We start from the raw sequence: 21,900 nt of genomic DNA, 5'->3' as shown, positions 1-21,900 counted from the left end.
CTCATTTTCACTTGAGGGATGTAAGTTGTTTGCTTCATGTGAAAGCTTTTATGTGACATTTTTAAAAAGTCATTAAATGCCTTCCACGTGTAGGAATTTGTTCTAGGCAATGTACAAGGGGGGCTGGTAGAAACTGTTCCCAAACTCTGGAAATTAGCTTAGCGAAGCAGAGCAGACATAATGTTCACCACAGTGAATGGCTCCATGACTTCCATAAGAGCATTAAAAAAAATCATGTAGGCATGACTGAAGAAATAAAAATTACAAACAACATTGTTTTCAAACCTCATGCAAAAACAGAGTTAGGGAGAATTATAAATTAATGAGATTTACCTTTATGTGTTTTATGAAGGGAAATCTCATTACTTTGTAATCCCTGGCTCTATGTTATATCTATAATTATTTATGAACACATACATCGTTTACCCAGTCTATAGTTGTCAATCACCTGAATCAAATGTTATGAAATGGAACATTAAATATGGGAAAAATTGTTAAAGCCTACTAAATAGATTTCAGTTACATTATGTTGACTACCATAACATTTGTATAAATACAAAAAGCATACTTTAAATACAACTGTCATCTTTAAGATTTGCTTGCTTGGCATATCAGCCCTAAGAAAAACATCTTTCTTAAAACCACAAAGAAAATAATTCTATCAATGGGAAAATGATTTATTTACCTGGATCTTCTATAGTTAAGTTCTTTATTAACCACTGAACAATGTCTGACCCTAGAAGAAGAAAAAAGAAAAACACAAATAATTGTGAACATTTGTTTATACATGTTAACTTCAAGAACGCTCAACTTTTGGCACTCATATTAGTAGGAAAGTTTGTTTTACGTTTTTGCATATAACTTTTTTTCTTTTTATCAAAGTATAGTTGACACACGAGGCTACCCCAGTTTCAGGTGTACAATACAGCGACTCAGCAAGTCCGCGTCTCATGGATGTGGCTCCATCTGTCCCCATCTGACACTACGACAATGCCACTGACTATACTCCTCACGCTACACCATTCTTCTCCATGACTTATTAATGGTGTAACTGGAAGTCTGTCTCTTCCACCCCCCTTCAGCCATTTTGCCGTCCCCCGCTCCGCTCTCTCCTCTGGCAATAATCACCAGTTTGTTCTCTGGGTGTATTTCTCTGAGTCTGTTTCTGCTTTGTTTTAGGATTCCACATATTAGTGAAATCATACGACGTTTGTCTTCCTTTGTCTGACTTACGTCACTTCATGTAATACCCCTGTGGAGGTCCATATATGTTGCAAATGTCAAGAGGCGCCCAGGTATAAACTAGTCAACTATTTAACACGAAATATTTAAACACAAAGGTTTAATATGCCGGTAGTGGACAAAACGATTCATTCATCCGTTCGCTGGATGAATGCTTATTGAGCGCCCACTACGTGTGAAGCAGAGTTCTTAGCATGGGGTAACCAGTGCTTTGTAAGATGGTCCTTTTATCTACTCTCAAGTCCAACCAAATTTCTTGTCAGCTTTTGAAAACTCCTCATTGTTTCAAGTCTCCGGGTCTTTACAGTACTATTCTCTTTGGCCGAAATGTCCTATCACTCTTTTCAAGACACTCAAGATTCGTTTACACGATAGAACTTTCCTTGACCCTCATTTTTGTCCACTGAGTTTACAGCAACCTCCACTGAAAGTGAAATGTTATCCGCATAGTCTTGTATGGTGGCACAGATAACACAATGTCGCAACTGTTTATTTGGATAAAGTCCTTGAGTACTAAGTGGGCTGCCGTATTCATCTTTCTACATTTGGAACAAAGCAAGGGTTTGGTAACATGTGATGCAAATAAATGAGTAAATATAGGTTTTCACTTCATACAGAATAAGTGAAGCAGGGTCTGCAGAAAATATACTGTTGGAGCTAGATTTTGATACAGGAAAAATACAAAATGTAGTTCCTGAAGGCCCATGTCAAAGTTAAAAGGGGGACAGTAGGCAGCAAGAACGATCGCATTCTTTCTGTGTACCACATGCCAGGAGTAATAGTAACGTGACACTAATAAGAGTGTTCATGGTGTATTCAGCACATCTTGAATTCCAGACGAAAGAATTTGGATTTTTTTCCCTATAAATCGGGAAGAGAAAGGGAGACACGGCACGTTCTGCTGTGTTTTGTTTTAAACAGAAGAATGACCTTCTCAAAACAAGTTCAAGGAATTCGATTGGCAATGCACGTGGGAGTGCCTTGGGCCAGTCAGACAGAAAGCAGCGAAGCCAACATTTCTACTGATTGAGACCCAGGATTGAAAGGAAAATCAGTGAACCAGTTCCACATACAAGCGAATTAAAGCAAAATTCGAGGCTCGCTTCAGGACTTTGTGACTAATTAGGCATGGGGGTGGCCAGTGGGAGAAGAGGAAGAGAACTCAAGGTTTCCAGGGCAGGATGCATCATGGATGGAAAGAATGGTGAAAATAGGAGCAGAAATGGGAGAATCATGAAGAGGACTTGATTTACCCAAAATATTCCTATCTATTTAAATTCGGTTTTCAGCATCATTCATTTTGACAAAAAACAGCCAAAAATGCGTATGAAAATAGTTTTGCATGCATAGTAAGCCTCATCAGGGCTGCATGAATGAAATTTTGTGTGACCTGAAATTCTACTTCCACCTCTCAGAACCTGGCTTCCATTGTACCTGAGATGCAGCCCATGACTGACATTCACAGTGGCTACATAATTCTTGCTGCTTCCTGCAGAAAAGTTCACAACTATCTTCAGAAGAAACCTGGGGCACCTGGCCGGCTGTGTCAGTAGAGCACGCAACTCTTGATCTTGGGGTGGTGAGTTTGAACCCCACGTTGGGTATAAAGATTACTTAAGAAAATCTTTAAAAATAAATAAATAAATAAATAAATAAATAAATAAATAAATAAATAAGATATGTGTGCATTTTTTAAATGACTTCATGTGTTGAATCACTTGTATTCTTTTACAACGGTTACTTTGACAACTGCCATTGATTTCAACCCATGTACGAAGATAGAGTCACCTCGATCCTAAAGCAGCTCTAAGGGAAGGCAGGGAGGGAGACCGCTCGCAAGAACACAGATATTTCTCAGTGTTATGTTCAGCCTTATAACCTAACTTGTCTTGAGCCACTGTCATCCCTATAAAAAACAGGAGGGGACTCAGTTTTTCAACCAGGTATGTATTGATACTTGACCCATGCAGAATTCCAGGTACCCAAATCTCACGCACTATTTTCAGGTACCTTGCTCATTTTCCATATTTGAGCATCGACTTGGGGAACATATGTGAGCAGCCGCTGGAAATTTTCCATTCTTTTGAAGAGAGCCAAACACTGGTTCCAAGACTATAATTTTCTCTTAGTGTGAAAAATGATTTAAAAATGCTTTTAGGGAAAGTTTTTTTTTAAGGTTTCTTCTTTTTTTCTGAGCAGAAAGAAATACAAAGAAGCTTAATTTGAAACTCCATTTAACTCAGGAAACAGGAAACTTTCTTTCCTAGCCTAGATTTGAGTACTTCTGTTATGGTCATTCTTAGGTCAGCTCTGAAAGGGATGATTGGACCACTTGCAATATCACTTAGGAGATGTTCTTAGAGCGGTTTTATTGTTGTGTGGTCACCCCAATATACTTACGGTTTTAAGTTAGAACATTATGAATTACTTTATGGTTAAATATATACCCAAATCCGCCATATTCACGTGTTATGCATGTATGACAGCAAGACCTTAACTCTCAGAGAGAGGCAGACACAGAGAGAGAAAAATGTCAGCATCTGGATGGAACCAGAGCACTGAAAGAAAAATGTGGTATCACAGGCACATTGAGAATGACAATTCAAATTTAAAAGGGTGCCTTACAGATGGGAGGGGTGTGGGAAAGAAAAGCACATTTCTAGCAACATCCCAGCCTTTGTCTAACGAATAGATGAACAGATTTGTGGGCATGTACACATCCACAGTATTTTACACTTCCACCCATCTTTTTTCCTGAGGGCTTTGCAATAAAATGGAGAATTTTTTGTTGTCTTTTTTGCTTTTTGGTGTTCTTTCTTTTTTTTTTCTCTTTTTCTTTTCTTTAAAAAATGGCAATTGGGGAACCTGGGTGGCTCAGTGGGTTAAAGCCTCTGCCTTCGGCTCAGGTCATGATCCCAGGGTCCTGGGATTGAGCCCCACGTCGGGCTCTCTGCTCAGCGGGGAGCCTGCTTCCCTTCCTCTCTCTCTGCCTGCCTCTCTGCCTACTTGTGATCTCTGTCAAATAAATAAACAAAATCTTAAAAAAAATGGCAAAAGGGCTCTTGAATAGCTAAAATGTGAAGTTTGTTGAGAGATGCAATAATATCTTAAACCCCGAGAAATAAAAGAAACACCTGTATGACTACAGCTACCGGGAACTTGAGCCCTGAGCAGTTTCCACCCTTGCTTTGAATTCTTAAAGGTTACTCTTGTAGCTCTCACAGTTACAAAATTATGTGCTCCCTCTCCTTAGCAGAAGAAGTAGAGGTTTTATTATTGCACAATCCCAGGAATCTGATTTGAACAAGGAAAACTAGCAAAACAAGCAGACAAGGGAGTTTCTCGCACACTGCTCATCGCTGCCCACCTGCTGCATTGTTCCTGACTTTGATGATTTGCTGATGCTATTCTGTCCCCATCCCTTTTTCCTTCGGCCGATTCCAACTCAGTCCATAAAGTTCAGGTCACACATTAACCACTCCAGGGAGCTACTCACCCCACCCTGCCCGCAGGAGGCTCTCATTCGTCTTTGGATCCCAAGCACCCAGCCCGGTGTCTGACGTGTAAAAGCTGATCAGTAAAACGTTAAAGGAACGTATGAATTGACAGCAAGGTTCCCTCTCCAGATCATTCTCGAAAAAGCTTTACAAAAAGATGGTATCCATCATGCGAAGGATATCTGGCCGGCATACAATTTTCAGCGCCCATAATCACCTTTCGCGGTGATAATTTTCCCATGTCAACGCTATCCCTTTACCACTCCACCCATGATGAAAGCAAAGCAGTGAAATACGTCGAGACCTCAGTATTATTTCTCACCCAAGCCTGAGTGCCAAGGGGCTCCCCCACTCCGCTGTGCTGCCAAGAGACACGGCTGAGCCAGACCCTGTCCTGAGCCCGCATCACTCCACCGGCAGCCGTGTTCGTTCTACTGATGAGGACACACTCTCAGCTACAAGCGTCGGCCACAGTCAACCGTACCCTCAACTGCAGGTTCACAAACAGGGAAATATTGTGAAACTTTTGTACCTATGATATCGGAAGACTCTGTAAGCCACCAGAATGGTTACACTTTTGATCTGTATCCTTTACAAAATAATCTCTTTTTGTAAGTTCTGCTAAAGCCATTAGCGAAAACTTTAGCTCTTCATCAGTGGAAGAGGCTGGAATATTCCTGAGGCAAAGGCACTGACCTTTTGAATATTTCTCTTTCGGGTAAATAGGCTTTTTTTTTTTTTTTTTTTGCTTGGGGCAGAGCTCCTGGGTTGTTTTTCCGAGCAGATCTTTAATTCAGATCATAACAATTTATCTGGATTTTTAAACTTTGTTGTGTAAGTTCCATAAGCCATAAAAAGATTTCTTGAGACACAAAGCAAGGGTTCTGGGGCCCCTTCAAAGCCTAACAAGCTGAAAGAAAAGTCAGCAGAAAGAGCAAACAGCAAAGATGACAACAATCCAAAGACACAAGGATATCGAGATGATCCCAAGGACTGCTGCCCACCCTCTCCCAGAACTCAAGATGATTACTGACCAAACAGAGCAGATTTTTTCCAAATGGTGTTCTGAGCAACATCACCTGTCTTGTGTATGAGATGGTGTGGGGACCTGTGGGAAGCGCAGTGGAATTAGGCAAAGGAAGGGAGAAGTGGTTCCTTGATGGCGGCCTTTACTGAGATAAAGAACATTGGGAAAAATCAAGAGAAGGATGAGTTTGCAAGGTCTCCTCAGAACGGGGCATACGGGATCCCTTTGAAGAACATTTTAAAAATTTTATATTTTTTTTGTTTCACAATTCTTTAGACTCACAAAAGATGAAATAAATAATGAAAGTGTTAAGTGTGCAAATACAAATTTTGAGTTAGCTAATATGCTGGAACTTACCAATAATAAATGAGTGACTGATTGATTAATCAATTAATTAAGCTGCTAGGCATAAAGAAGAGATTCGAGACCATTCTTGTTCTGAGAACATAAACCCCTTAAAAGTAGCCAGAAGCCATGTCTAGTTGTTAATTGTGTCTCTGAAGGACATAAGAGATAGAGAAAACATGTACTGATCGACAAAACTTTCCATTAGTGCAGTCTCAGCTGCGATAGGAAGTCAGAGTAAACTGACATTTACTGAGTTTTTCCTGCAGAATAGGGTATTTCGCATACATTTCCATTAAAAATCTCTACCTCAGCTTTCAATAGTAAATTTTCAGAAATGCAACAAATGAAAATGTCCCAGAACCAAAATAGGAATGAACCATCCAAAATGCATATCCAAATATGCCTCTCTCCTAATGGAAGTTTGCAATGACCTTCTCGGCACCTGGATAGTCTGAGGACTTGCATGGCATACAAGGTCCTTCCTGGCTTACCTCCTTTTTCTACCTCTCAGCCTCAGATCCCACCCTTCCCTCTCCTGTATTTTATAACTTAAAGAGAATCAACCTGAACTTCTTTAACCATACATAGCATGATGCTTTATACTCTGGGCTTTTATAGACACTGTATTTTCCGGTTGGAACAATTTCCTCCATTCAAGACAACATCATATCCACTTCCTATGTTGAATACATAGTATCTACACCACTAGATTGTAAAATCCTCAAGGACTTGAGCATGGTACCCAAGAGAGTCTCAAGAGCTACAAGTCAGGATTTGAACTGCATTTCTCAAAGACCAAACTCGGAATATAGCGTTCCTTAACACTTCATAATCTTCCTGTATTTTGAGCTAGTTATTGGGATTCCTTAGCTATCATGGATACTGAAACAAGCTTTATACCTTCAATGCTATAAAACTAAGAATCACTTGGTATCTTTGGATGAAGAATGTCTTATAAAATAATCAGACTTCTAATAAACTACTGTTAAAATTAAAAATGTAAATTTTGAACAGTATCTTTTAAACTAGAAAGCCTCCATTTTGAAAAATAAGAATAGTTCTATATAGATAAATAGATGTGTCCTGTTGTTGACGATATTTATACTTAAGCATGTCTACTTTGCCACATTTCGTCAATGAAGTTAATACACTCAGAGTTGAAACGTAATTACATTGAGGCCCACAACTACATTTTGGCAATTTCATATTTTCTTTATTTTTTCAATCATTTTAATGCTTTACCATTTGCTCTTTTTCTAACTTATATGCATTATCTACATTGTGTTTTATATATATATATTTCATTCCATCCACATCTGCATTGATCAGGATGTTTTGTATACTTTAAAAATTCTATTCCTAATGCTAGTGTATTTCCTTGTATACACCGATTTTAAAATCAAGCAAGCAAAAGCATGATGCATCATTAAACTTTTTAAGAATAGACTTTACCTTCTAGAGAAGTTTAAGGTTCACATGATATTGAGTAGAAAGTGCAGAAATTTCCCATATACCTCTTGCTCTCGCACATGCATAGCCCTTCCTAGGATCAACGCCCCAGCCCTGCATTTGTTACATTTGATGAACCTGCATTGACCCATCATTATCACCTAGAGTCCCCAGTTTATATAGCACTCACTCTCAATGTTCCACATTCTGTGGGTTTGGACAAATTTATAACGGCACGTATCCATCACGTTGTATCATACAGAATAGCTTTACCACCCTGAAAATCCTCTTCATCTCACCATCTCTGCTAACCTCCATCAACTACTGATCTCTTTATTGTCTCCATGGTTTTGTGCTTTTCAGAATGTTTTATAGTTGGAATCATGCAGTATGTAGACTTTACAGATTGACTTCTACAGTTAGTAATATGCATTTGAATTTCTTTCATGTCTTTTCATGGCTTGATAGCTCATTTCTTTCCTAGCACTGAATATTATTACATTGCTTGAGGGTGCCAAGAAACACAATGGGGAAAAGATAATCTCTTCCATGCTTGGAAAACTAGAGAGTCACATGCAAAAGAATGAAGTTAGATCCCTGTATTATACCATACATGAATATCAACTCAAAATGGTTTAAAGATTTGAATATATGACCTGAAACCATAAAAATCTTTTTAGAAAACATAGGGAAAAGCTTCCTTGACATTAGCCTTGGCAATAATTTTCTGTGTGTGATATCAAAAGCTCATGCAATGAAAGCAAAAATAAGTAAGTGGAAATATATCAAACCGAAAACCATCTGAACAGCAGAGAAAAGAATGAACAAAATGAACACACAATCTATTTAGTGGGAGAAAATATTTACAAATTATATATCTCATCATAAGGGGTTAATACCCAAAATATATAAGACTCATTCATCTCAACAGAAAAAAAAGTTAGCAACTTAACTAAAATATGGGCAAATGACCAGAACAGATAATTTTCGAAAGAAGACACACAGATGGCCAGCAAGCATATGAAAGGGTTCTTGCTGAGAGTGGGCTCTCTGCTCAACAGGGAGTCTGCATTTCCCTCTCCTTCTGTACACTCGTTCTCTCTCTCTCAAGTAAATAAAATCTTTAAAAAATAAGAAGAAAAGTTTCTCAATCATCAGAGAAATGCAAATCAGAACCACAATGAGATGATCACCTCACAACTGTTAGGATGGCTATTATAAAATGAATAAATAAAATATAACAAGGATGTGGAGAAAAGGGAACACTTGTACACTGCCGGTGGGATGTCAGTTGGTACAGACAATAGGGAGAGCAGCATGGAGATTCCTCAAAAAATTAAAAATAAAACCACCATATGATCCAGCAATCCTTTTTCTGGTTATACACCCAGAGGAAATAAAATCAGTACTGCAAAGAGATATTTTCACTCCTATGTTCACTGCAGCATCGCTCACAATAACCAAACCACAGAAACAACCCAAGTGTCTACTAATAGAGGAATAAAGAAGAGGTGTGATAGTATTCAGCCTTTAAAAAAAAAAAAAAAAGAAAGAAGAAGAAGGAAATCCTGCTATTTGCAAGACACAGGAGAACATTATGGTAAGTGAAATAAGCCAGACCTAAAGATGCAAATAGTACATGGCCTCACTTCCACGTGCAAGCTAAAAAAGTTGGACTCATAAAAGCAGAGAACAGAATGGTAGCTGCTAGGGACTAGAGGCTGGGAGGTATGACAATGGAAACAAAGTGACCAAAGGGCACAAAGTTTCAGTTACACACTACAGATACATTCTGGAGAGCTAGTATATAGCGTGGCAACTACAGTTAATCGTTCTGTATTGTATACCTGGAATTTGCTACAAGAGTATATCTAAAGTGTTCTCACAACATACAACGGTCACCACGTGAGGGGACAGATATGTTCACTAGCTTGATTGTAATAATCATTTCACAATGTATATACATATCAAAAGATCACATTGTACACCTTAAATATATACAATTTTTGTTTGACCTCAGTAGAGCATAAGTGGAAGAGTAAATACAAGAACAGGGAAGAGAACTCCCTAATCTTCTTTCTGTCGCGTGAGGACACAAAAAGTGGGCGGTCGGTGGCCCGGAAGACGGCTCTTACCAGAACCCAACCAGGCTGGCACTCTGATCTTGGACTTCCAGTCTCCAGAACTGTGAAAAATAAATTTCTGCTGTCATAAGCTCTCCAGTTTATGGTGACGAAGCCTGAGCTACCTAAGATGAAGGACAAGTTCCAGGTTTGGCAACTATGACTAAAGTTGCTAAAAGTATCTATGCGCAGGTTTTGTGGGGATGTAAGTTTACAATTCCTTTGAGGAAATACAACGGAATGCAATTGCGTGATCGTAGGGCATGTGCATGTTTAATTTTGTAAGAAATCACCGATCCATCTTCCAAAGTGGCTGTACCATTTTGCATGGTATACAAATGGTATTTTTTCTCTCTCTGTTTCTGCCTCTCTCTGAGAGTTAAGGTCTTGCTGTCATACATGCACAGTAGGTGAGCATGGTGGGTATGGGTAGATATACCATTGCACCAGCAATGAATGAGTCCTCCTACTGTCCCTCATCCTCGCCAGCATTTGGTATTATCACTGCTCTGGATTTTGGCCGTTCTAATGGGTGTATAGTGGTATCTTGTTTTAATTTACATTTTTTGATGACATATGATGTAGAATATCATTTCATATGCTTATTTGTCATTTGTATATCTTCCTTGGTGAAGTATCTGTTAAGGTCTCTGGCTCATTTTTTAATCAGGCTGTTTAAGGTTTAAGAGTTCTTTGTATATTTTGGATAACAGTCCTTTATCAGATGTGTCTTTTGCTACTATTTTCTTCTAGGCTATGGCTTATCTTCTCATTCTCTTGACATTGTCTTTCACAGAAGTCTTTAATTTTAATAATGTCCAGCTTATCAATAATATCTTTAATGGATCATGGCTTTAGTGCTGTATCTCAAAAGTCCTTGCCATACCAAAGGTCATCTAGGTTTTCTCCTGTGTATCTTCTAGAACTTTTATAGTTTTGCATTTTGCTTTTAAGTTCTGTGATCTATTTTGAGTTAACTTTTCTGAAGGGTGTAAGGTCTGTGTGTAGTTATTATTATTGTTATTTTTACTATTATTATAATTTTAGCAGGTGGATATCCGGTTGTTCCAGCACTATTGTTAAAAGGACTATCTTTGTCTCATCGCACTGCCTTTGCTTCTTTGGCAAGGATCAGCTGACTACATTTACATGGATCTGTTTCTGGGACCTCTGCTCTGTTCCACTGATCTATTTGTCTATTCCTTCACCAATACCACACTGCCTTGGTTACTATACCTTCATAGTAAGTCCTGAAGTCAGTCCTCCAAATCTGTTCTCCGCTTTCAAAGTTATGTCAGCTATTTTGGGTCTTTTACATCTCCGTGTACGTTTTAGAATCAATTTGTTTATAACCACGATTATATCAGTGATTGGGATATAATCACTGATTATATCAGTGATTGGGATTCCACTGAATCTATAGATCCAATTGGGAAGAACTGATATCCCAGCAATACTAAATCTTCCTACCCACGAATGGGGAATCTCCCTTCATTTATTTAGTTCTTTTTTGATTTCTTCCATCAAGTATTAGTTTTCCTCATACGGATATTCTACACACACTGTTTAGATTTCTACCTAAGTTTTTCTTAACTAAGCTTCTAATTTCTAGGTATTTATAGATTCACAGTTTTAAGAAGTAATACAGAGATCTCTTGTATCCATTACACAACTTCCACCAAAAGATAACATATTGCAAAACTGTATTACAATATCACAACCAGGATTGTGACACTGATACAGAGAAGACACAGAACATCTCCATCGCTACAAGTGTCCCTCACCATGCGCTTTTATAGCCACATTCAATTGCTATTAACCCCTGGCAACCATGAACCTATTCGCCCTTTCCACAACTTTATTTTAAGAGTATTTTTAAATGGAGTCATACAGTACACAATCTTTTGATGCTGACTTTTTCACTTACTCAGCACGTCACTGTAGATTTGCCCAAGTTGTTGCAAATACCAATAGTTCATTCCTTTTTATTGCTGAGTATTAACACTCTGGTATGAGTGGACCAGTTTATTTAATCATTCATCTGTAGAAGGGCATATTTGTCAGTTTTGGGTATTATGGATAAAGATGCAGAAGCTATAAACATTTCTGGGCAGATTTTTTTGTAAGTTTTTTTATTTCTCTGGGATAAACACCTGCAACTGCAATTTTTTTTTTAAAGAAATGGCCAAACAATTTTCCATAGTGTCTACTTTCCACAGCCATTCTGACAGTGGCAATAGCTCACTGTCATTTTAATTTGCATCTTCTTGACGGCTAATGATGCCGGCATGTTTTCATATGCTCATTTGATGTAGGTATATCATTTTTGGTGAAATGTCTCTTTCATGTCTTGGTTTATTTTCTAATCGGATTGGTTGGTTTCTTGAACGGTTGATTTTTCAGAGTTCTTTACATATTTTAGATACTAGAATCTTGGAGATACGCTTTGCAAATATCCGCTTTCATTCTGTTGCTTGTCTTTTTATTATTTTTTAATTTTTTGAAGGATTTCCTTATTTATTTTAGAGAGGAGGGGAGAGGCAGAGGGAGAGAATCCTGAAACAGATACCCTGCCGAGCACAGAGCCTACCACAGGGCTCCATCCCCTGCCCATGAAACCAAGAGTTGGACACTTAACCAACGAAGCCACCCAAGTGCCCCTCTTCTCACCCTTTTAACAAGGTCTTTGGCAGAACAAAGATATTTGATTTTTATGAAATCCAGTTTATCAAGTTTTCTTTTATACCTAATGTTTTCGGTGTCAAATCAAAGAACACTTTGCCACTAGAGACCCCAAAATTTCTTATTTCATTTACTAAACGTTTTTTGGTTTCAATTTTATATATTAAGTCCATGATTTATTTTGTGTTCATGTTTGCATAAATGTTGCATGAGACTTAGGTTGAGGTTCTTTTTTTTTTTTAAAAAGATTTTATTTATTTATTTGACAGAGAGACATCACAAGTAGGCAGAGAGGCAGGCAGAGAGAGAGGGAGAAGCAAGCTTCCTACCGAGCAGAGAGCCCGACACGGGGCTCAATTCCAGGACCCTGAGATCATGACCTGAGCCGAAAGCAGAGGCTTAACCCACTGAGCCACCCAGGCGTCCCCCCTTTTTTAAATTGGCTTCTGAATGTCTAATTGTTCCATCACCAGTATTTAAAAGTAGATCTTTCTTCAATTAAATTGATTTTCCACCTCTGTCAACAATCCATTGGGCTTATTGGTATGGGTCTATTTGTAGGTTCTCTAGTCTCTTTCATTGATCTCTAAGTTTCCCTCCACAAATACCAAACAGTACTGATTATTACAGTTATATGATAAGTCTGGATTATATAATATAAATATGTAATAAAGTTCTCTCACATTATTCTCTTTCAAAAGTGTTTTAGTTATTCTATTTCCTTTGCTCTCCATATAAATTTTAGAATTCTCTTGCCTATATCTACAAAATAATCTTTTTAGGATTTTGATAGAAATTGCACTAAACTTTTATATCCATTTGAGGAGAACTGATATCTTTACAAGGTTCTGTCTTCAAATCTATGAACATAGTATATCTCTCCATGTATTTACATCTTCTTTTATTTCTTCTTTCAGTATTTTACAGTTTCAGAATACAAGTCCTGTACATATTTTATTAGTTTCATAAGTAAGTATTTAATTTCTGAGTGCTTGTAAATGGTATTATATTTTTAATTCCAGCATCTACGTGGTCTTTGTTAACATACAGAAATACAACTGACTTTTGCATATTTATGGTATATCCTATAAACCTGTTAGATTCAATTTTTGACTACAGGAGTTTTTTGTAAATTCCTTGGGATATTTTATGTAGAAAATCATATTATTTGCAAAATAGGGAAAGTTTTTTTTTTAAGCGATTTAATCTATTTATTTAACAGAGAGAGAGAGATCGAGCGTGCGCACAAGCAGGGGAAACAGCTGGCAGAACAGGCAGAGGGAGAAGCAGGCTTCCCGCCAAGCGAGGAGCCTGATGCAGGACTCAATCCCAGGACCCTAGGATCATGACCTGAGCTGAAGGCAGCCATTTAACCGACTGTGCTACCCAGGCATCCTGGTTTTTTCCTTTTTTTATTATTTCCCTTTCTGATGTGTATGTTTTTTATCTCACTTTCTTGTCTTATTGTCCTGTTTAGAACTTACAGCATTATGTTGTAAATCCTTGCCTTATTCCTAATCTTCTGGGTACAGTATTCAGACTTTACCATTATGAAGAATGTAAGCTGTACTTTTGTTTTGTACACCTCTTTATTGAGGTGAGGGAGTTCTTTCTCTCTTCTATTCCTACTTTTAATTTTTTGCTATAACTGAGTGTTGACATCTGTGTAAAAACCTTACTGTATTGATTGATATAATTATGTGATTTTTTAGAGCCTATTATAATGGTGGATTACATTGATTAATTTTTGCATATTTCACCAGTCTGCACGACAGAAATAAACCCAGTTGGTCATTGCCTGTAATTACTTTTATACATTGCTAAAATTTTGCTAAGAATTACATCTATATTCATGAAATATTTGTCTATAGTGTTCTTTTTGTATTTTATTTTCTTTTTCCAGTTTTGGCATCAAGGTGATACGATCTTCGTAAGATTAATGGGGAGGGTTTCCACTTTTTCGGTCTTCTGGAAGAGATTACATAAAATGAACATTAATTCTTTTTAAAATATTTGGTAGAATTCCCCAGTGAAGCCATATGGACCTGCAGATTTCCTTTTTAGAAATTTTTAAATTATGAATTAAATTTTCTTAATAGTTTTCAGGCTACTCAAATTATCTGTTTCATGTTGACTGAGTTATGATAGTTTGTGTTTTTTTAAGGAATTGATCCATTCTGTGTAAGTTTTCAAATTATATGTGCAGAGTGCTTTGTAGTATTCTTTAAAACTTTTTAATTTTTTTTCAATGTTATGAAAGTTCCAAGTTTTTTTCAGTGTTCCATTGTTTATGTACCACACCCAGTGTTCCATGCAATCAGTGTCCTCCTTAATATCCACCACCAGGGTCACCCAACCCCCACCCCCCTCCCCTCTAAAGCCCTGTTTGCTTCTCAAGTCCATAGTCTCTCATGGTTTGTCTTTTAACCTTTTGATGTCTGCAGGGTTTGTACTAATTTCCTGGTTCATTCCTGAAAATGGTAATCTGTGTCTTCTCTCTTTTTTGTCAGCTGTACTACAGATTTGTTGAAGTAATCTTTAAACAAATAAACAAAACACACAACTCTTTGTTTCATTGATTTCCTTAATTTTTTTCTGTATCCAATTTCATGGATTTATGTACTCATCCTCATTTCCTTCCTTCTAGTTCCTTTGGGTTCATTTTACTCTTCTTTTTTTAGATTCTTGAGTTGAGAGTACAAATTACCAATCTGAAACATTGCCTCTTTTATAATGTGTATATTTAGGTTATAAATTTCTTTCTCAGTGCTACGTTAGCAATGTCCCACAAAATTTAGCATGTTGTATTTTCATTTTCATTTGGTTCAACGTATTTTTAAAATTTTCCTTGAGACGTTCGTGTTGACACATTGATTATGCAGAACATGTTTCATTTGAAACTATTCATCGATTTTCCTTTTAGCTTTCTATTTTTGATTTCTCATTTGATTCTATTATGGTTGGAGAACAGACTTTGTATAGTTTCTATGCTTTTAAGTTTATTCTGCTATATTATACTGCACACAATTTGGTCTGTTTTGGTAAATGTTTCATATGAGCCTGGTGAAAGTCTGTGCTTTGCTGTTGCTGGTTGGAATATCCTATAAATGCCAATTATATCCAGTTGACTAATAGTGTTGTTCACACTATCTACATTTTTACATGTGGATAAGATTGGATAAGAAAATCCAAGGAGGATATTCTTCCTCCTTGATCTATCAATTACTGTTAAAAGAGTATCAAAGCTTTCAGTTGTCAGAGTGGAGTTGTTTAATTTTTCATTCAGTTCTATCCATTTTGTCTCACTTATCTTAAACACTCATGTTTGATTAAACTCTTTATTCAATACCCCTCTTTACCTCTGTACTTTTCCTTGTGGTGAAGTCTGTTGTGTGAAATTATCATACCTACTCCAGGTTTCCTTCACTTAAACACTGCATGATGTATTTTTCTCTTACTTTTAATTTCCAACCTGCCTGTATTATTACCTTTTTGGGGTCTCCCTCCCACTCTTGGACCTGCCTCAAAGCAAAGCATTCAAGAATCTACTCACTTGATCTTTAAAGAAAATTCATTTAGCACTCCTCCAGGCAACATGAAAATAAGATAAGAAAAACATTATTTCTACTCAGAAGAGGCCTACTTCTTAGTAAAAGGAAATAAAGGAATAGGAAGTTGGACCATTCTGACCCCGAGCCTTTATTCCAATTCAGAGCTGGAAATCCTGAAGAATTCATATAACTTGTAGAGCTCTATTACACATTTACAGTCTCTACCTTTCTTATTGGTACTCAGTAATTCATTTATTTGTTCATTCCACAATCGTGCATACATACTATGTAATAATGGGAACATAATGGGAACACTGACACCCTGGAAAGAAAAGGCAAAATGAATATGATGGTAACTCACAAAGAACTAACCAAACTGTAATTGAGGCAAGGGAACAGATGGTATGTTACAATGTGGCAAAAGTTGTGGTGGATCTAAGAACAGCCCTCTGCAGAGCAAGTACATGGGGTCCCTAACATGGATTGAGAGAGAAGGTGGAGAGGAAGTGGTTGGCTCCCATCCCATTCTTTATGGAGCTGTTCCAATCTTGCTCTGCTGGTTCAAATTTCTCTATGAGGTTGCTCAAAAATGAAAGTAAAATATGGAAGTTTAAGGTAACTAAAGCGTAGAGCCCTATTTTTACTAAGGTATAATTTATACACATTGATGTTAAGTATAAAATCCGGTAAATTCTGACATATGTACAACCCAGCTCAATTAAGTACAGGACATTAGCATCACCATACTGACTTAAATACCCATATGGTTGCTTCCAGTCAAGATGGCCACATGCACTGGCAGAGAAAACTAGGATTCTCATTTCTAGCACCATATTCCCAGAACTTTACAAAACAAAATCTCATGGTATGTACTCGCTTGTGTCTGGCTTCTTTTTACTCAAAAAACAATTTTTGATAGTCATTGTATTATTGTATGCATCAGTGCTCCTTCTAAGTGCTGAGTTGTTTCCGTTGTATGAATATATTACAGTTTGTTTATAGACCTTTGTGCTATTTCTGGTTTATGGTCATTGTAAATGAAACTGCTGTAAACATTCATGGGCATGTCTTAATGGGGACATATGTTTTCATTTTCTTTTCTTTTTTTATTTCTGTGAATACCTTCCGTCGGCTTTTGACAAAACACAGAATGTAGTATTTCTGAACCCTAAAAGTCAGAAGGTGAGAATGAAAGTGCCAGTAGTATGAGTGGGTCAAAAAATCTCAATCTGATATTCAAGTAGCCTGAATTCTAACGTCCCATTGCCTCTCACTTCAATTGAAATATGGAGCTTAACAAATATTAACTCCATCAAATTCCCCCCTTCAGTATGAATATGTCTGTTTTTAAATCTCTCTTCTTTTCTCCCATTTTTTTTGAGGAAGAGGGTTCTACTTTCCTGTCCAAGGCAAACACCTCCTTATCTTCTCATTTTCCATCTCCCCAAGGACTTTACTGTACTTTGCCCTCAAGTCTTTTTCATAACTTAAAAAGAATAAAACTTCAAAGACAACAGTATGGCCCTCACGCTCCAGCAAGTGAGAAGGTATTGCACAAACAATTCTACAATTAAATATGTAACTACAGTGACAAATGTTGTGAATGCAAAGTAAAGGGAATAAGGAAAGGTGAAAACAAAGGATCCCGATTGACTTTGCAAGCTTGGGAGGCTTCTCTGAGCACCTGGATAGAAAGCGTTGCACTACGTATGGGGACGGGGGTGCGGATTACAGCTAAGGAAGGCCCTGGAACAGAGAGGGCAGAATCAGAATCAAAGTCCAAGGGATGCAATGTAGGCAGGAAGTGAAGCAAAACCCTTTTTTGAGATGGAAAGAAAAAGTGCGACTAGAAAGTGAAGGTATTTTAAAAGTGGAAGTTGGTATGTGTATGCCTCAACTTTTACTATGAATTGGGAAGCGTAACAGTTATTTGAGGCGGCTGTGGGTAACACCTGGAATTTGAAGAAAGACCTGAAGAACTGAAAGTGCCTGGATGAGAAGACAAGCCGGAGAGGCTGCCGATGCAGCACGGTGCAGGGTCTGCTGAGAGTCTTGGCCGGGTGAGGGGGGAAAGCACCGGATCCGGGGTCTGGACACCCTCCCAACCCCCTCATCACTAACCCCATCATTCTCCCGTCTGCCATCACCCCGCCAAACCCCATCACTCTCCATCACCCGACACCCTGCCGACTCCCATCACTCAACTCCCATCACTCCCTATCACCTCCCACTGTGCCAACCCCCAACACTCCCCACCACCCTCCACCCTGCCAACCCTCATCACTCCCCATCACCCCCTCCCTGCCAATGCCCCATCACTCCCCATCACCCTACACCCTGCCGACTCCCATCACTCAACTCCCATCACTCCCTATCACCTCCCCCTGTGCCAACCCCCAACACTCCTCACCACCCTCTACCCTGCCAACCCCCATCACTCTCCATCACCCCCAACCCTGCCAACCCTGTATCATTCCCCCTCCCCATCCCCCTGCAAGCCCCCATCACTCCCTTCCCCACCCAGACACACACACACACACACACACACACACACACACACACACACACAGCTCTCAGTTGTGCAGGCACAAATGCTCAGAGGCAGCAGGGGGTTTTCAAGGTGTATGTGGCACAAGGACAAGCCCTGGAGGTCATTCATTGGTTGAGGGACTGAGGGAAACTGCTATAAGAGGAAATTCAAAAATTTTGAAGTGATAATAAAGTTAGGAAAATCCCGTCATTCTTCCCGGTCCATAGCAAACACACAGATATGTGATGTATGGGCAAATGTCAACCTTCACTGTACACACTGGCAAAGAATACGGCGTCCTTCAGGAAAGACCGAGTTTCTGTTAAGGCCAGCGATCTACAAGAATTTTCTATAAAGAGACTGAACTTGAAAGCAAGATTCAGTGACTGACATAAAACCCTAGTTTTTCTCCTCTTGAATGAGATCAAGTTTTACCGAGGCCAGGACAGTGTGCGTGAATCAGCCTGTTAACATCATGTTCTGAAATGCAGATTCTGACTCAGCGAATCTAGGCTGGGCCTGAGACTCTGCATTTCTAACGCGTTCCCAGGTGGTGTTGCTGCTGCAGCCCTTGGACCGCAAGGGTCTGGACCACCTGAGGAGTGTCAGTCCGCGCTGAGTGACGCACCGGGGCTTCCGCGCTGCAGCATCTAGCAAGAGAAGGAGCAAAAGGAACAGAACAGGCCCTCTGGGGCTCCATGGTGAAGCAGGCGGCACTGGTCTGAAGTCCAAGACTGCTCGACGGCTTGGGAGAGTACACTTCCGATCGGAGGTGCCATCCCCAGACGCCTCCCATCGTTACCGAGTTGAGAACCACAGGCAGCGTGAGCCAGTCCTCCAGGGGTGGACCGACGTATGACAGTAGATCCAGAAATGGGACGTGGACCTCTCGGTCACCGGCATCACGGAGTAGGCATGCTGCAAGGCACACTGTGCACGGCTGGAGGCAGAGCCGGCAGCGGGGCACGGGACGGAAGGCAGAAGGACTGGGTCACGGGAGAGCATAAAACTGCAGAGTTCAGTAAACGGGACGGGCTGGAATTTTGCCCCCCCCCCCCACCGCCCCCGAGTTCCCATGTTGGAGTCCTAACCCCCAGTACCTCAGAGTGCGACCTGAGGTATTTAAAGAGGTAATTAGAGTTAAGTCAGGTCATTAGGGTGGGCCCTAGCAACCCGTGGAAATGAGGACACAGGCATACACAGAGGAAAACCGTGTGGAGATGAGGGGAAGGCGCCCATTGATAAGTCAGAGAGGCCTCGTCCGAAGCCAACTCTGCTGATGCTCTGGTCTCAGACACCCGGTTTCCAGAACCGTGAGACAACACACTCCTATTGTCAAAGACAGCTAGTCTGCAATGGCGGCCCAAGCAACCGACAGAGTAGATGCGAAGGCATCCGGGTCAGGCCTCGCTTAATGGTGTAGGAGGTTTGGTGTGACTGTCTGGACTGGAGGATCTGAAGGGGACGTGGCTCGGAAGCGGTTACCCATTGGTGTGCGACGGATCTCTGACCACGTGCTTGTTGGAGAGCCAGAGCACTGGGGATCCTCTAGAGACTCCCACCGGCAACAAAATACAAACATTTCCGTGGACGTACGTGTTTAAGGTGAAAAAACGGGCAACTTATCCTTTCGTGTCTCTAATCTAAACACATCAGGAGAAAGCCCCGAATGGATTAAGAGCCCTGCTTCATAATGATCTCTCTCTGACAAGTCCAACACCTAGAAATGAACCACCGCTGATAATCTGTAAGATGCCAAGAAGAGACCTGCATTTTAGAATATTCTGTTCTCTGTTCTCTCCTGCTTCCTAGAAGAGGAGGCCCAAAGGCAGAAATTACACTGAAACCCATGGAGCGAAAGCTTAACTTGATTCCAGAAATGCATCCCACATTGGTTAACATTCGTAAGACTGGCCCTTTGGTGGTTCTGTGACTTTAAGTCAGCATCCTTCTTTAGCCGATGATCAATCTATCAGTGGGTCCCACCTGGGTATCTCAGCCTCTGGGATGCGGTAACAGAGAAAATGTGCAGACCGGCTCCCAAGGAGGAGTGAGGAGTTCCACCACATCTAGATCCTAGTATCTCTCTTCCCACATCGGACTCCCCTCTCCTGATGTGGCCCCGAGGCCTAGAAAATCTGTATAATGAGAGAGTTTCCATCAATTGTATAAGCAACAAACAGATTGTTTTGGCTCTAACCAGAACTCTATGTGTTTAACTAAAACGGCGCACATGACCCTAGCGATACGAAAGTAAGGTTTGTAGGGTCTCAAGCAGAGAAAAGCCTATAAAAGAGTCTGTCCCTGGGAGAGTAACTTTTTTGGGGTTAGTCTAAAAAACGAGAAAGGATCTCTCCCCCGAGTCTTGGATCGCAGCATTAAGCAGACCGTACAGCCGACTGGCAAAGAAGGACAGAACCCATCATTCCAGAAGCGCTCAGACAGGTTTGTGGGTCCAAAGGCAGAAAGTTGCGTGCCCGCGTGCCCCTTCTTAGTTCCAGGCCAGGGCCAGCCTCCTGGAACAGCGGACCACAAAGAGGAACAGCCCCCGCGGGTAAACAACAGCCTCGGGCCTGTTTGCTCCCGGACAATCTGGGCGAGGTGGAAGACAGCCGGGAAGCCTGTGAGAACTCTGGGTCCGAGGCATGGAGGCCAGATGAGGATTAAGGATTCTATTGCTTACTGGGGTTCCGTCCAGTGTGGGATAAGGTAACTGTCGACGAGGGAGGCCCATTAAATCACCAGCAGGGTGGTGGGAGGGGGAAGGGCGTGCCTGACACGGATCACACCCACACAGTAGACCACAGGCTGCACCCGGGCTGGGAACTGTGGGTGCGGCCAGGCGGAAGGGCAACACCCAAAGACACAGGAGGGCAAGACCGCTCAGGCAACATCAGTGAGCTCCTGAGGGGCAAACAAGGACAAGAAGCCTATGAGAGGTTCAAGACCCTCCTGCAAAGGCATGACGTCATGTAACCTAACTGTGCAGCCGTAACCCTAAGGGACTGCATGTAGGTGATGTCTCTACAGTTCTGTTTTAGAGTCATGACTTCTTAAATCTATTAACAAGGGTCATTGCTGTTTGTTCTGTGAGAGTGGGAAGAGGCTCATTTACTGGGCTGGATCAGAATGTCACCTAAGAAAAGGAAAAAAAAAAAAAAAAGGGAAAGGGACTTGGAAAGAGACTTTACCAAATGACAGTAAGTCTCCAGGGAAGTGACAGTATAAACAGGAAGTGATTCAGTTTTATATAATGGGCAAGATTAAGCCACAGTCCCGGTCTTTCCCTATCCGTCTTCCTGACCCTTTGTCTATGAATAGAAATAAGGTTCATGAGGAAGTTCAGGTCTGTTTTATGGAAATAGAAAGACGTATACTGTGCTCGACGTCCTTATGTGGGGGTGAATTTTTAAAAGCTGGACCAGGCATCTGAAAGGGAAGTTTCTCTCCA

The 21,900-nt window shown here is 40.2% G+C and overlaps 1 protein-coding gene across 1 annotated transcript in view; it reads right to left on the bottom strand.

Moving 5' to 3' along the window:
• The window catches only part of RGS7 (regulator of G protein signaling 7), a gene marked incomplete at its 5' end in the record, with an annotated part of 513,767 nt that overhangs the window by 173,642 nt on the left and 318,225 nt on the right, over positions 1-21,900 (bottom strand). Inside the window, one exon of the mRNA XM_080824124.1 lies at positions 686-736. Coding sequence (XP_080680250.1) covers positions 686-736 — 51 coding nt within the window. The remainder of the gene's footprint in view (positions 1-685; positions 737-21,900) is intronic.

The sequence above is a fragment of the Martes martes genome (assembly GCF_963455335.1).
Source record: "Martes martes genome assembly, chromosome: 15".
NCBI classification, from domain to species: Eukaryota; Metazoa; Chordata; class Mammalia; order Carnivora; family Mustelidae; genus Martes; species Martes martes.
The sequence above is the reverse complement of the archived record's forward strand: the minus strand, read 5'-3'. Positions and strand labels throughout refer to the sequence as shown.